The following is a 14,773-nucleotide window of genomic DNA, read 5'->3' as shown; positions in this document are numbered from 1 at the left end:
GAAGTGAACTGATTGCGCCTCGCCCCTGGTTGGCCAGAGTTACCCCACATTTGCGCTTATCGATGGCTATTATCTTATCAGCTGTCCTTGGCATCCACAATTTTCAATCGGGAGCTTATCGATAATAATGCCCCGCGGTGCCCCTCGTCAAGATTTCCAAGTATGAGCGAGAGCTGCTTTGCGCTGTGAGAGCTCTCGATGATAATTTGGAGCTATTGAAAAGAACCTTGGTCTTAGCCTCGTAACTAGCTAGTGTTTTTCCCCCGACTCCCTCTTTCAAAATGCCCACAGAACTTGAAGAGGTAATCAATACTCCTTCTAATATCCGCTTCTCGTTCAAACATGACTGACATGAAATCTTGTCTGCCAGCTCGTAGGGTTCATTGCCCACCCGAACCCGCAGATTCGGTTGGTAGCCATTGAGAACCTGGTGCCATATTCGGTTTCAGATCCTTCCATTTTCAAGAGGGAGAACCTCACTCCCGTCAAGCACCTCAAGTTTCTGATACGAGACCATCCTGTAAGACCTTTAACTTACGCATCCAAACCACGGCAGTTTTGCTCACCCATGACGTAGAAAATTGCCGAACATGCCCTTACCATTCTCATCAACTTGACAGCAGATGCTAGTGTTGTGGAATTTGTCGCATCAGATGAGAAGTTCCTCGGAATTGCATTAGGCCTGCTGGTCGTGAGTATTACATATGGAATGCTTTTTTCTCAGAATCATAGCTAATCACCATACTCCGTCTTCAGGATCCAAAGGAGCCCAATGCAAATTTGTTGGCTATGTTGCTTGCCAACATGACAAAGTGGGATGGACTGAAGGACATCATCAGCCGCAAACAACCTGCTCCTGAGAGCCTCCACTCGGATGAGCTTGTCCTCAACCAACTGATGGATCTCTTTGTTAAGGGCGCCGACGGGTCTTACAACAAGCACGCTGATTACGACTACCTTGCATATGCATTGGCTGATCTTTCGAAACACGAAGAGATTCGCCGATTTTTCCTATCTGAACAGGAGTATGACAGTGTCCTTCCCCTGAACAAGATCAAGGTTTTCACCGAGCACAAGTCCGATATCAGGAGGAAGGGTGTAGCCAACATCATCAAAAATGTTGCCTTCGACGTGCCATCACATCCTAAATTTTTGGATGAGGATCAGATCAACATTCTGCCGTATCTGCTTCTTCCCATCATTGGAAATGAGCAGTACGACGAGGACGAGATGTTGGATATGCTGCCAGATCTGCAGCTCTTGCCACCCGACAAGCAAAGAGACACGGACAACAACAATATCCAGACACATATCGAGACATTAACACTCCTCACCACGACAAGAGAAGGGCGGGATCTCATGAGAAATGTGAAGGTGTATCCTGTCATCCGCGAAACCCATCTCCGGGTTGAGGACGACGGTGTTCGCGAGGCTTGTGAGCGGCTGGTAAACGTCATTATGGCCGACGAGGCTGAGCAAGGCGCTGAAAAGGCGATAGAGGAGGAGGACGATGACGACAACAGGATAGTTGAGATCTAAAAGAAGCCCGCACCCAGAATGCCAAAAAAAAAAAGCTTGCAAAATCGGCCAACGCCCCCTTATGACCAGGTGGAATCTAACACCACACGACGTCACCACTCGCGGGTACTTTACCCATTACTACCACTGATGAGGTATGTGAGCACGCGACTGTTTTCCTCATTCTGATGGCCAAGCTTTCCAAGACACGTCAACCCAGACATCCCAAGAACTTCCAAGACCTCTGTGCGACCGCCACGGCGGCAGAACTCAGCCAAGAAGTTCAAGCAATGGCCAAGCAGATCAAGCAACAGCCAAGTGAGGGCCAAGTAAAGCTTGTTAGGGCAGATCAACCACATGAAGCTGTCCCAATATCTGACATCCCTCGATGCTATCATAAGATTTGTCTGTAATGTCCGAATTGGGTGCTAGAAGACGGAGAAAAGCATGAGGAAGCAGTGGGAATTTACCTGATAATTCAATAGGTCTATATTGAGAGCAAACCTCACGGTAGACGTCAGAATGGAACTTTGTCATCTGCTGGCTTTTGTTCTCCCCGAAGGGCACACGATAAGAGCCAACCACACTCATCTATCCTGCACCCACAGCCTTCCCAACTTCACCCCTGCGCTATCAGAGTTGATGTGGTTGATATTTCATTCGATATTACAGCTTCCCACGACGCAACATCTGCTGGCAAATAGCCACCGGTTGAACAAAGGACAATGAAGGTCGTCATCCATTCTACGTCTGAAGTTGAAAACAAAGACGGTTTTCGGCAGAAAACTCAATCGGTCCACCCGAACCTCCACATTGCCCAGAACGCCCAGAACGCCCATCGAATGCCCAGAACGCCCAGAGTCGACCAGTAAAAACCTTCTCGACGAACCACAGCCCCGGATTTTACAACGTGTTGCTCTCCCCCATGCCATTCGCGGGGAGGACCCCTGTCGGATCTTGCCGCCTCCCAAGATCCCACACGAAGGTCCCCAGACTGTCATCAAGCCGCCTTCCCTTTTCGATACATGAGCGGCGTCGGGATTGGACGACGGGATGGCGACCTCGAATTCTCCGGCTGCCCTTCGGTTTTTCTTTGAGACACTCTGACGACTTTTCCCCCCACGAAGGACCGAGGAACCCGATATTTTCTGTGGATTTTCCAAGACACGGAAAGCTTTTCTTTCCCGTCGCTGAATGCGGCGCTGGAACACCAGTATGAAGCCATGTTGCTCGCTAAGAGTGATGATATGCCGCACCTCATCAAAGTCAATCATGAAAACTGAATGCCCATCCTACTCCCAAGGAATCTGATCAGCATGAACCGACAACGGAGTTCCGAGACTGGTCTCTGACCTGTTTCTCGGCCACTTCACCGCTGGACGCAATGATCCAGATGATCATCAGATAACACTGAGTAATATAGGTTGCGGGGGCACAACTCCACAACTGGGGCTTCGTCAGCTCAGGATAGATAGTTGCATCCGAGGGGCATTCCTTGCATGCGGTACACAATCTGTACAGCACTAGACCGTCGAATTCTACATCCGATGGCACCCTACGGAATTCGGCCTACATCGCTAGTTCATCCCACTTGGACCCGTGTAGGGCATATAACCAGTTCTTCCTTTGCCCCCTCGTCCTGATTTCTGGTCCTCTGTCTCTCTGTTCTCTCCAGTCAGCACCACTCCCTCTCAGAGCACCAAGGACTTGGTTGTCATTCTCGACTACTCTCAGTCACCATGACCAAAACTGCCGGAGGCAACAATGCCTACCACAACTTCAACAATGACTTCCTCCACATCAAGGATGTCAACGAACGCAGGCGTCTTGCCCTCGCCGAAGTAGACAGAGCTCCCTTCGGATGGTACCATATCAGAGCTATTCTTGTTGCTGGGGTTGGTTTCTTTACCGATTCGTAAGTTGACATACTGAATAATACCTCGGAAAACCCACTGACCTGGCTCTAGATATGACATTTTTACCGTCTCCCTCCTCACCCTGATGCTTGGCATTGTCTACTATCCCGGCGTTGGCAAGATGCCCACCACTTCCGACACGGCTATCAAGATGGCGACATCGGCCGGTACTGTCATCGGTCAAGTCGGCTTCGGTACCCTCGCCGATATCGTCGGTCGCAAGCAAATGTACGGTCTCGAGTTGATCCTTATCATCATCGCCACCCTCGCCCAAGCCTTGACCTCGTCGTCGCCTTCAATGAACATCGTCGGCGTCATCATCTTTTGGCGTATCCTTCAAGTATGTTCCCCTACATCAACCCCCCTAACCAGCCCCTTATCTAACCTCCCACCCTAGGGCGTCGGTATCGGGGGTGACTACCCCCTCTCCAGCATCATCACCTCAGAGTTTGCCACCACCAAATGGCGCGGTGCCATGATGGGCGCCGTCTTCGCCATGCAAGGTCTCGGCCAGCTCGGCGCCGCCTTCGTCATGCTCTTCATCACCCTCGGCTTCAAGAAATCCCTCGAACCAGCCCCCACCCTCGCAACCTGCACCGGCGACTGCGGCGTGGCCGTCGACCAAATGTGGCGTATCCTCATCGGCTTCGGTGCCGTGCCCGGTTGCATCGCACTCTACTACCGCCTCACCATCCCCGAAACCCCCCGCTACACCTTTGACGTGCAAATGGACGTGGAGAAAGCCTCCGCCGACGCGGAAGCCTATCTCAAGGGTGAGACCGAGGGCAAGCCAGATACCGTCGCCCAGGCCATCACCCAGCAAACCGCCCAAAACAAGCTCGAAATCCCCAAGGCATCCTGGTCTGACTTCTTCCGTCACTACTCCAAGCGCAAGAATGCCATGCTTTTGGCTGGTACGGCTCTGTCATGGTGCTTCCTCGACATCGCCTACTACGGCGTCAGTCTGAACAATGCCACCATTTTGGATGTGATCGGGTACTCGACCAACAACGCGAAAAACACCTACGAGATCCTCTACAACACCGCCATAGGAAACATGATCATTGTCCTTGCCGGTGCCGTACCGGGTTACTGGGTTACCGTCTTCACCGTTGACACCATCGGTCGCAAGCCCATTCAGTTCATGGGTTTCGGTATCCTCACTGTCCTCTTCGTCGTAATGGGCTTCGCGTACGATAAGCTCTCCCCCAAGGGTCTCCTAGCTATCTTTGTCCTCGCGCAGTTCTTCTTCAACTTTGGTCCCAACGCGACTACTTTCATCGTGCCAGGGGAGTGCTTCCCTACGAGGTACCGGTCTACGTCGCATGGTATCAGTGCCGCGATGGGCAAGATTGGCTCGATTATCGGTAGCAGTGCGATTGCTCCTTTGAGGACAAGGGGCGCCACGCCTGGTAACCCTAACCCCTGGATGGATCACGTTTTGGAAATTTACGCCTTGTTCATGCTGCTCGGTCTGGGGACTACGGCTATGATTGTCGAGACCAAGAGGAAGACGCTGGAGGAGTTGGCGGGGGAGTATGATATGTCTGATGAGGAGACTGCCTCTAGCACTGACAACAAGGCCGAGGGTGAGGTGCCGGCTGTGAGGGGGGCGAATGGGGGGGGTGGGAGTGATGATCAGATCAGGCAGCATGCCTAGTGAAGAGAAGGGGTGTGCATAAAAGTCAATAATTTGGGTTATGATCGAGGGGATAAAGCTTGCATAAAGCAGGCAGGGAGGGAGTTCAAGGCGTTAGATACCAAGGCTGTTGTTTTTCGTTTGGCATGATAAAAAAGGGAATTGGGTATATACCACACCACTACAACTATTTACAATACAATTGAAAAGAAATGAACTGTGAAAAAAGAAGAAAAAGAAAAAACAAAAGCAACGAGACAAGTAAAAAGTACAACTGCTGTGCAAAGTTGGAATTTCGTCAAATTTCCCACACCCGAGATTCTAAAAATCATCCTTGCCATGTCCACCACCGACCGACCGATGAGCCAGATTCCCCATTCCTATTTCCCTTCCAGCAAAAGTCTTTTTGATAAATAACAACTGAAAACTTTCCTTCTCTTTGCAATGCCACGCTTTTCTTAACACAAGCGAAGCTAATTCTCCATAACCACCATCCCTTTGGTGCCCTTCTTCCTGCAACTTCCAAGTCAACACTCTTCCTCGCTTCAACAACAAAAGAAAACAACCCCCTACACCATTCTCTTCACAACCCACCCCCAACACCCCCTCCCACCCCCCCAGATCCTTGTTGCCCCCCAAAGAAAAACCCATCAAACAGATCCAGCCCCCCCGCCCCATCACTGAAATCATGCTGCCCCAACCCCCCATCCCACCCCATCCCAAACCCCAAATCCATATTCGTATCCATCATCCCCTCCTGCCCACCAGCACCACCACCGACACCCCCAAGCCCACCTTGCAAAAACTCCACCCCCCGCAAGTCATTATACGACAACAGTCCCGGACTAAACATCCCCCCTCCTTGTTGCTGCTGCTGAGGAGGTCCCATACTTATAACCGGCGACCCTAACCCCCCTACCCCTCCCGGCGAAGCCAGTCCCCCAGCTGGAGAGGGCATACCTGCTTCTGGCGTCAACGGCCCATCATTCACAGAACTGGCGTTTGACCTTGGTGGACCAGGTAGGTTGCGCATGAGGGAGAAGCCGTCTCCTTCTGTCTTCAGTTGGGGTCGGTATTGATTTTTGAAGGCGGAGAATTGTGATGGGGTGGTGGAATACGCCTCCGACTTGATATCGGATATTTGGTCGATCGAACTCGAGGTACGATGTGGCGGTGCAGGGCGGGGTTGTCTGTGGTGGTGGTGTTGATGGTGAGAACTGCTCGACAGAGAAGCAGTGTCTGATCTGGATGACCAGTCCATTCTATGATGATCATTGTTTCTAGAGGTGGTCGAAGAAGCTCCTGCTGGTGGAGCTGGTGGGGGGTGTTTCTGGCCGAAGCCACCTCGGGCGTTTACCATCTTGAGCGTTGCTTTCACCGTGCGGTCAAAGGCGTCGCGGCAAGCTTCGGCTGGGGGGCACTTGTCCATCAAGTCGGTGAAGACTGATGTGGCGGCGAGGATGGTGAAGTCTACTTCGTCCATGGACTGTTCTTATGGGTTAGTCGAGGGGCGATAACGTGGTAGTTAGGGGAATCTTACCAGTCGACTTCTAACAATGGGCGAGTGCCAAATCGCGTAAAGATACGAAATTCCAGCAACAAACAGATGGTGCGTCGTCAGATATGTATGGTTGACCAGCCCAGCCAGATGAAGCTGCCTGTATAGCCTCAGAATCTTCTGGCCCGCCTCCGCCACCTTGAGATACACACGATCTTCATCTTCGCGAAGCTCCACGCTGTAGACAGATGGGCTTTCCACTTCCTTGGCAGTGTGATACTCGCCCTCGAACATCTCGGGCACACTCAAACTCTGACGATACAACATGATAATAGCCTGCCAGTAGTTGAGGTCCAAAAAGTCCGTCAAGAAGGCCACACCTGTATCTTGCTTCTTTGGTGCTGTCATCTTCCACTCATACAACCTCTTATCGATATTGATCCTCCAGGACCTGAACGAGTCAAACCTCGACAGGAACGGCGACGGTAGCGAAGTGTGCATATGGGGGTTCTTCTGATTCTGCCCAAAATCCCTCGCAACCCTCGCCTGCTGATACTGTAATACCTGTGAGATCTCAGACTGTAGCAACCTTAGCCTGAAATAGTGATGAGCAACCAGCTTATAGGTCGGCGCATTCGGTGGCGCTTCCAGAAACCCGTTTGGCGTGATGTACTTGTCGTCCAGCAAGGAAGGGAACTCGGTCGTGATAACCTGATCCGAAATCCCAAACGGCCTCCCCACACAAACACTGACCAGCCGATCAAACGAATACGTACACCACCACAATCTTCTCCTCATATCCCTCGTATACTCCCTCCTCCCCCTCTCACTCGCCGCATTCTCCCTTTGCTGTTCATCACCAAGTCCAGCATCCACATCCTTCCCATCTTCATAATGCAGCCCCAAATCCACCGCCAACCTCACCGCCACGCCAATAATATACCACAACCCCGGCGGCACTGGCCTCAGCAGCGCAAAGTTCGCCAGCAGCAACACAGCCTGTAGTTCTTCCAACCCACCCCCACTTCCCAAACACGCCTCCAAATGCACAATCGCACTCGCATGGTACTCCTCCGGCTGGCACTGTTTCGTCCCCTGATCCCCCTTGCTCTCCGCCAGTATAATTCCCGCCCCGATCGCGAACACCATATTCAAACAATACAGCTCCCTCGGCCCCCTCACCCTCTCCGCCCCCTCTGCATAAGCCTGGTCAAACATCTGCATAAAATCCACCCTATGCACCACCGGCATCTGAGGGTTCGCATGCTCAAAATACAGGTTTATCAGCTTCAACCCCAACTCCTTACTCGGAAACGTCGCAGGATGTATCGTAGGCTTGGTGTGCAAACCAAAAAACGAATCCCTCATACTCGTCGTGGTCCCATTATTCACCCCCCCTGCCGGCGGTCTATACGGTCTTATCCCTCCCTTATCCGAGTTCGACCTCTGATCCGACACGGAGCTCTGCACCGCCGCAAAAACAACCCTCGCAAACGATATCCCCGTGGTAGAGCCCAGATGCCTCCCCTGCCCTTTATCTGCTCCTCTCCTCACCGTCTCCCTCCTCGCCACAACCCCGCCCTCATCCTCCCCATTACCCCCTCCCTCTCTTGCTGCTATCTGCCCCCCATCTTCCATCTGTTCAACCTCCCCTCTCACTCCCCCATTGGCCCCCCCAACCTTGCTACACCACTCCAGCTCCTCGGCCCTCGGAAACCCAACCCCCTTTTCCCTCAATATCCCCTCCAACTGCTCCACCCTCTTCTCCAAATAAAAGATATAACTCCTCGGTATCTCCCTCTTCGTGATCGGATCATACCCCACACAAGCCACACCCGCCTTCTCACAACTGGCACAGCTGGGCAGCTTCTGATCACACCTATTCTTCCTCAGCCGACACCGATTACACGCAGAGACATTCCTGAAACTGGACGACTGTCCCACTTTGGCCGAGCCGTCCAGCCCACCAGCAGCAGAAGGGGGGTGCTCATGCGTCGGTGTTGCCAGAGGCGAGTTCGCGCCCGCGGAGAGGGATAACGAAGCAGGTGAGTCTTTGTCGGGGCCGGGACTAGACTGGCGCATTCGTTTGGAGGGGTGTTGGATGTCGGGGGAGGGGGGTGCATGAGACGAGGTGGCCGGTGCTGGCATGGTGGGTGGTGTGGTGGTTTTTTGCGCGCCGAGCCAGTTCGGTTGGTCGGACGGGGCGGCAAGGCGGACGGACGCTCGGGTGGTGTCTCTGGTCAGGGCGCGGGAAAGGCCCGAGACAACTAACAGAGCGCGCTCGGTACTATGCGACACAAAGTTCCGATGAGAAAGGCGGGGGAGACAAGCAGAGAGGAAACAACCCGAGTCAGTTGGAGAGTCTGGTTGCTAGTAGACAGACAGGTATCGCGCGCGCGCGCTGCGACAGGAAGAAGCTCGTTCGTTCGTTCGTTTAATCGATATGGTATCGTACGGTATAATGGTGGGGACAATTGACTTTCGCTCTCTCTCTCTCTCTCTCTCTCTCTCTCTCTCTCTCTCTCTCTCTCTCTCTCTCTCTCTGAAAAAAAAATGGTTGGAAAGGTTTCCCTGTTCGGCCTGCCCGTCCCGTCTCTGGCAGCTTTTGCTCTCTATTCTAACCTCTTCCTTACACCGTGCATCTGCCCCATTGAATCGTCAATATTTTCTTAGGTCCTCGGGGTGACTTCGGTGGGAAAGGGGGAGGGAACCCAAAATTGGAGATCGCAAAAAGAAGAAGTTGGTTGAATTGTTTTGTTTCGACGACGACAGCGACACCGGGGCAGCAGCGGAGGGGTGGAAACCGATCAGCTGCTTGCTAACTGACAACTCAATCGGTACATGGGCTGCTGCGGAAGCTTCAAAAAAGTGTGGGGTTCTGAAAGATAATATCCAGCCTTGCAATTGGTGGCCGGTGGATCTAACGCGTTCCCTGCGACGGCGTCGGTAGTTGCGATAGCTTCTGGCAACAACAGCAATAAAAAATGACCACCGTTCGGTCAGCAAGTTCGGTGAACTCAGTCAATCCCCTCCTCTGTTTTTCCTCAAGAGAGAAAAGAAAAAGTACGGAGCGGAGAAAGACAGGGTGACCGTCCTGCGTGAAATACACACACACCTCAAAACCACCCGTTACATACACACTCAGTAAAAAAATAAAAATAAAAAGTCCCACCGCACTTGCCCAACCGTTGGCGGTTGCTGATAAGCACAATCATTCAACGAATCACCAGCCAGAACTCGCTCTTTCGAGTAATCGCCCAGAAAACCCCCCACTTTCCCATCCCCCCAACCACAATCCTTCAACTTTCCAACTCTCGAGTTTAGGTTTTTTTTTCAGGTTTCACAATTGCGGGAAATTTATCAAGTCAAAAGATGAGGTCCACTGGTGTTGTTAGTGGTGATGCCACAATACTAGCTAACTCCCAATTCACATTCACCAGGTATGACCTTGCATCCAAACTTTCTCTTTCTCCCCTCGTACCGCCCCTCCCAACAAGGCTGTCAAGCTTATCACCAAGCCTCGACCCTGGGAGCCTCGGCAAACCACCCATATCACGAAGCCATTCCTCTGCTGAACCATTGAACTCTGCTCAAACCCATCCCAATTGCTGAGATAAATATCTTTGTATTTCAAATCTCAAAGTCATAATATCCCAAACAACCCATGGTTAATAGGTATATCTAATCCCCTAAATAAACCTCCCCAATCCCCCCAATCTCCCAGCCAATCCTGTGGCAACCAAACACCAAACCCACCAGAAATCGAAAAAAGAAAAGAGTAAAAAAACCGATCCATCTTCTCATGGTATCCAAGAAAGACGCCCTGATATTACAAGAAAAGGCATGTGTTGATGGTAACCCATGTTGTAATACAAAAATAATCTCGCCCGCCCGAGAGGAAAAAGTTGCCCAGATAGTGATTGATGCCCCTGTACCCGCCCTCGCCCCCAAGTAATCCCCGATAGTAGACCCGTTGAGTAAAAGACACCGCAGAAAGAAAATCCTACGCCCTCCCTTCGCAATGTACCCCCACAGCACAGAGTGGTTTGTCTGAAAAGTTAAAAGAAAAAAAGAAAAAAAGAAAAAATTCATCATGGTCTATCCCCGAAATTCAGTGTCACTTTCTGATAACAAACCCGCCCCAAAACGCCGTCTAGGCATCTCCTGCAAAATCACCCGCTAGACTTCAGAGACACCCGACAAATAGTATTCGTGTACAAAAAGGAAAAAAAAAAAAAGAGAAGAAAATCGTCAAAGTCGCTATGGCGAAGGCCTTGTGCGATCGTCGTTGTTTGGTGTGGTTGTCGTCCTTGGTTCATCCTTGGTCGTCTCGTCCATGTCCTCCTTCTCATCCATCCGTCCCTTGGGCTCGGTGATTTGGAGGCCAACCCAAGCGCCCATGACGGCAACCAGCCCGGCAACCCACCACGACAGACCAGAGTAACCGCTTTCCATACCTTGCGTATAGAAGAATCCTGATATTATCGGTCCGAGTGCTCGGCACAAGCTTGCTGTCATGGCGGCCGCGCCGTTGATGCTTCCCAAAGTCAGTGTCGTCGGGGCCGAGTTGGCGAGGAGGATGGCATTGCTCGGATATGCCAGAGTTGAAAACGTCATCTTCCAGACAACGATGCCGTACACGCTAAGCTTGCGAAGGCTGTCGGGGAGAAGGACAATGTATGGCGTAAAAAGGTAGAGGAGCGGGTATAAGACAGACATGATCTTGAACAGTCGAAGCGCTCCGATCTTGTTGGCAACAAACGGAAAGAGAAGCCTTGTTGATGCCAGTGAGTACACGCCTTGAACCGAGAGGATAAAGCCAATCGTTTGGGTGTCCCAGCCGAAACCGTCAGCAAACTTGAATGGTAGTTTTGCTGGGATTTCGGTCGCAGGTGGGCTGGTGCTGAGGAAAACCGGCAGGAGTGAGTCAAAGGCCATTGTGTGACTAGAAGCAATGTCAGCATCGTGTCGTCACTTTTCCACGCGCGAGGAACATACAAGGCAAGAATACCGTAAGAGATGATCACCATGATCACGGCTCGGGAGAAAACCTTGCCTGCAGGTGCCCTCTCGGCCTCTGCCAGCTCAAGGCCCCCTCCCTCCTCAAGATCGAGTGTTTCCTCCGAAACAGTGTCTGGAGACGACGACGATCGTGCAGAGCCCGTTCGATAACCGGGCAGCAGCTCGTCGTTTTCCGACAACAGAGGTCGCTCCTCTTCTGTGACGGCTTTGGCCGGCAGCTTCCCCTTGTTCTCTTCCACCTTTTCGGACCCCCAGATCCGCGACATCAAAGATCGGCCCAGTTCGATACCGGGATCATGCCGGTGCTTCCTTTCAGCGTGTGTCTCTTCGAGAAACAAGAGGCCGACGATCACACCGATAAAGACGCAGATGGCGCTGAAGAGGTTGGGAAGCAGGTAGGGGAATGTGCCGAAAATACCGTCACGCGAGAAGCAACCTGGGAAGCCCTCAACGGGCTTTGCGAGCCAGCCTCCGATCATAGGCCCAACGATAGATCTGTAGCTAGGTCAGTCCATCCGGTTCCCTTCATCCCATGGGTGATATGACATTTTTACGCACCCTATGCACCATACCAACGGCATCACCGTATATGCTTTGGCTGTATTTACTCAGTCAGTACTTCGCCTCATGAAAGTGTGCCAAGAAAACAGCCTACGTTGATGTGCTTTGACCGTGACCAATTCTGCGACAGTAGTTTGCAAAACTCCGATATTTCTGTTTCCGTTAGCCTGGGAGCCCTCAGAACCGCTTGCCTAGGAGGACTCACCCGTTCAAAAAGCCACCGAGTGCTCGAGCACCGAGGGCAACCCAAAGATTCGGCGCAAAGCCAAACATGATCACGCTGATACCGGTTCCAGTCATTCCCATCAACAAGACAGGCTTGCGCCCAATCTTGTCACTCAATCTTCCCCAGATGAAGCTGGTGGAAAACTCGGCGAAGGTGAAGGCCGAGGTCACCATGCCAGCATAGAAGGATATCTGGCTCTCATCCTCTGTGATCTTGAAGTCTCTCACCATATGCCAAATGTATGGAAAGATGGACATAAAGGCGATGGGTTCGCATATCCGGCAAAGAGCTGCAACCTGTTAGACAAGACTGAACTGACTGACAATAGCAGAGTTGGGTAGTCGAGAACCTACCGAGAATGGTGAGCTGTCTTGATGGATATGGTGGAAGTGGCTTCTTGGAGCCGACTGATCTCTCGCTGCCGGCCATGCTGTTGCGTCGTCTCGTCCTCATTGTGTGCTGCTTTGTTGGTGACTGATGATGGCTGGCCATGTCCCAGAGGTAGGTTTGTTTGTGATACAAGTGGCTGACGCCGTGGGACCCTTGACAGTTATATAGGCAAAGGACAAAGACGTTATGTAGACTCGTGACGTGAAACAATCATTGGTGACAGGTGCCAAGTGGACAATGTATCGAGTGAAGGAGCAATAGTGAGTCGGCCCAAGAGAGAAAGAGGGGGGACCGAGAGGGTACTTGTACAGAGAGGGACCGAAGAGGGCGAGGGGGGGACGAGAGTGATGAACGGCCATGTCGGCAGCTTACTTATGTTTACACCTTGGTGCCGATAGAAGCCAGGTCTAATTCAAGGAGAAAATGCAGTCCACCCAGAAAGGATGGGATCCCCAGGAAGCACACCGGGGTGCGGGAAGGGCTGAGAGCCCTGGCCAGTGGTCACCGGATCAGCCATCTGACTGTGGGGACCCATGTTGTTGCGGGATGTGGGAACCTGGGCAAGAAATCATCTTGGTGAAGGGAAGCCGTGAAACAGCGGTGACTCTCTCTGATCAGAGGGAAGACGACAGGACGATCCTGGGGGAGCACTAGGTCAATTCAGGTGCTACCGCAAGGTTGGAAGTGAGCGCAGCGGATAGTGTGTCGACCAGGTCCAGGGCAATAATCTTGGCATCCATGGATGGCTGGTTCCCGACTTTACTGACTGGCCCATGTCAATCACCCATGCCTTGCAGGGATACCGCCCACAGGCACGTCGAGGGTTCGTCACCGTTTCGCTGGGACGTGGGATTGATGAACCCACCCACTCACAACGCCGTCCGCCGTTGAGGACGTCCTCCGACAGGACACTGTCTACACACATACGGTACGGTACGGAAGAACAAGGCGGCCAAAGTGATCGCCTTGCCAATCCAATGTCGTCGACGACGGCCGTCTGCCGTCTGCTTTTGCGAGGAAGCATGCTGCGCTTGCCGAACTATCCACCGCGGGGCCGGGTAAGGCTCGATGCAGCCGCGAACCCGTCGTACCTCGTTCTGGGCTGATGATTTGAAAGAGAAGAATAGATGAGGGCATCGCACAGCAGCGAACGGGTCGGCAGACCGTCTACCCGGATCGCATGGTCAGGTGTGGCTGCGTCATCTCCATCACGGCCTTACTCTGTCGCGAGTCGCGGCTATCGACCTTGCTGCTGGATGATACGGAAGGGAAGGCCTGAGGTATGATTGAAAGGTCCGGTGATATGAGCGCAAGCAGAGCAGAGGTGGATCAAGCGGCAGTCCGATGTGTCTCTAAATGCGTGACTGCATTCGCCCAAGGCGCAACTGCATGAATACCTGCACCTGCACACCTGCAGCATAGCGGCCTCCCTGTCCCTACACAGCGCCGTAGTTTCACCAACCTAGGTAGGTACCTAGCTAGTAGCGGGCTGTGCCTTCCACACTTACCTATGGCTGCTCGTCACCTCAGTTCAGGCATGTATGTACCTCGTCAGGCAAGGTAGCTGAGAGCTTACTGTCAGTATTTGCTGAGGTCGGGTGCTCTCCTGTGATGCGAGCGATGTGGACGGGAGGTAATATTGCTGACCCCGATCGGAGCATGGGAGGAGCTTACGGTAGAAGCGGTGAAAAGGGAGGTACCGTGCAACAGCAGAAGAGCCGCGCCCAACCTCGCGGAGATCGGAGCCAGCAACACCTAGGTAGCGGCAGCAGCAGGCACAAAAGCACCCGAGAAAAGCAAACACCTTCAATTTCAGGATTGTGGAAAGGGCACCAGTTCAGCCAAATCAAGGCGACAGATTGACCTGAGACAGAAAGATTAGCCGATGACACCTGAATGACACCAGAAAAGATGAAAACTTTTTTTCTCGAATTTGCTTTTTCAGCAATTCCACCTCAACCACTCGTCCGCCCCTCCTGTTGCCCGCCGTGCCGCCGTAGAGA

At 52.4% G+C, this 14,773-nt stretch overlaps 4 protein-coding genes across 4 annotated transcripts; 2 read left to right on the top strand and 2 right to left on the bottom strand.

The window, feature by feature from the left end:
- Positions 1 to 119: 119 nt before the first annotated feature.
- On the top strand, positions 120 to 1,539 carry HGH1 (the record flags this gene model as incomplete). The annotated part of the gene is made up of 4 exons (XM_062880788.1): positions 120 to 302; positions 371 to 520; positions 578 to 691; positions 757 to 1,539. The coding sequence occupies exons 1-4, from the start codon at positions 282 to 284 to the stop codon at positions 1,537 to 1,539; spliced, it is 1,068 nt and encodes a 355-aa protein (XP_062729354.1). The 5' UTR covers positions 120 to 281.
- Positions 1,540 to 3,257: 1,718 nt separating this feature from the next.
- PHO5 (acid phosphatase pho5) lies at positions 3,258 to 5,331 on the top strand (the record flags this gene model as incomplete). Its single annotated transcript, XM_062880789.1, has 3 exons — positions 3,258 to 3,433; positions 3,486 to 3,774; positions 3,832 to 5,331. 3 exons carry the CDS (start codon positions 3,258 to 3,260, stop codon positions 5,092 to 5,094), a joined length of 1,728 nt encoding a protein of 575 aa, XP_062729353.1. The 3' UTR covers positions 5,095 to 5,331.
- Positions 5,332 to 5,656: 325 nt separating this feature from the next.
- QC761_603420 (uncharacterized protein) lies at positions 5,657 to 8,719 on the bottom strand (the record flags this gene model as incomplete). Its single annotated transcript, XM_062880790.1, has 2 exons — positions 5,657 to 6,559; positions 6,614 to 8,719. 2 exons carry the CDS (start codon positions 8,717 to 8,719, stop codon positions 5,657 to 5,659), a joined length of 3,009 nt encoding a protein of 1,002 aa, XP_062729352.1.
- A 1,744-nt stretch (positions 8,720 to 10,463) lies between these two features.
- QC761_603430 (uncharacterized protein) lies at positions 10,464 to 14,050 on the bottom strand. The gene is given in 7 exon segments (XM_062880791.1): positions 10,464 to 10,634; positions 10,653 to 11,516; positions 11,570 to 12,088; positions 12,152 to 12,191; positions 12,249 to 12,307; positions 12,360 to 12,669; positions 12,734 to 14,050. The coding sequence occupies 6 exon segments, from the start codon at positions 12,870 to 12,872 to the stop codon at positions 10,832 to 10,834; spliced, it is 1,752 nt and encodes a 583-aa protein (XP_062729351.1). The 5' UTR covers positions 12,873 to 14,050; the 3' UTR covers positions 10,464 to 10,634; positions 10,653 to 10,831.
- Between the last annotated feature and the right edge of the window lie 723 nt (positions 14,051 to 14,773).

The sequence above is a fragment of the Podospora bellae-mahoneyi genome, chromosome 6 (assembly GCF_035222275.1).
Source record: "Podospora bellae-mahoneyi strain CBS 112042 chromosome 6, whole genome shotgun sequence".
In the NCBI taxonomy this organism is placed as follows: Eukaryota; Fungi; Ascomycota; class Sordariomycetes; order Sordariales; family Podosporaceae; genus Podospora; species Podospora bellae-mahoneyi.
The sequence above is the reverse complement of the archived record's forward strand: the minus strand, read 5'-3'. Positions and strand labels throughout refer to the sequence as shown.

Bases quoted from the DNA above. Each gene is read 5' to 3' on its own strand.
- QC761_603430 (XM_062880791.1), bottom strand. From the start codon at position 12,872: ATGGCCAGCCATCATCAGTCACCAACAAAGCAGCACACAATGAGGACG. The intron at 12,670-12,733 runs GTAGGTTCTCGA...AACAGGTTGCAG, and splicing joins AAGACAGCTCACCATTCTCG to CTCTTTGCCGGATATGCGAA. The intron at 12,089-12,151 runs GTGCGTAAAAAT...ACCTAGCTACAG, and splicing joins CCGTTGGTATGGTGCATAGG to ATCTATCGTTGGGCCTATGA.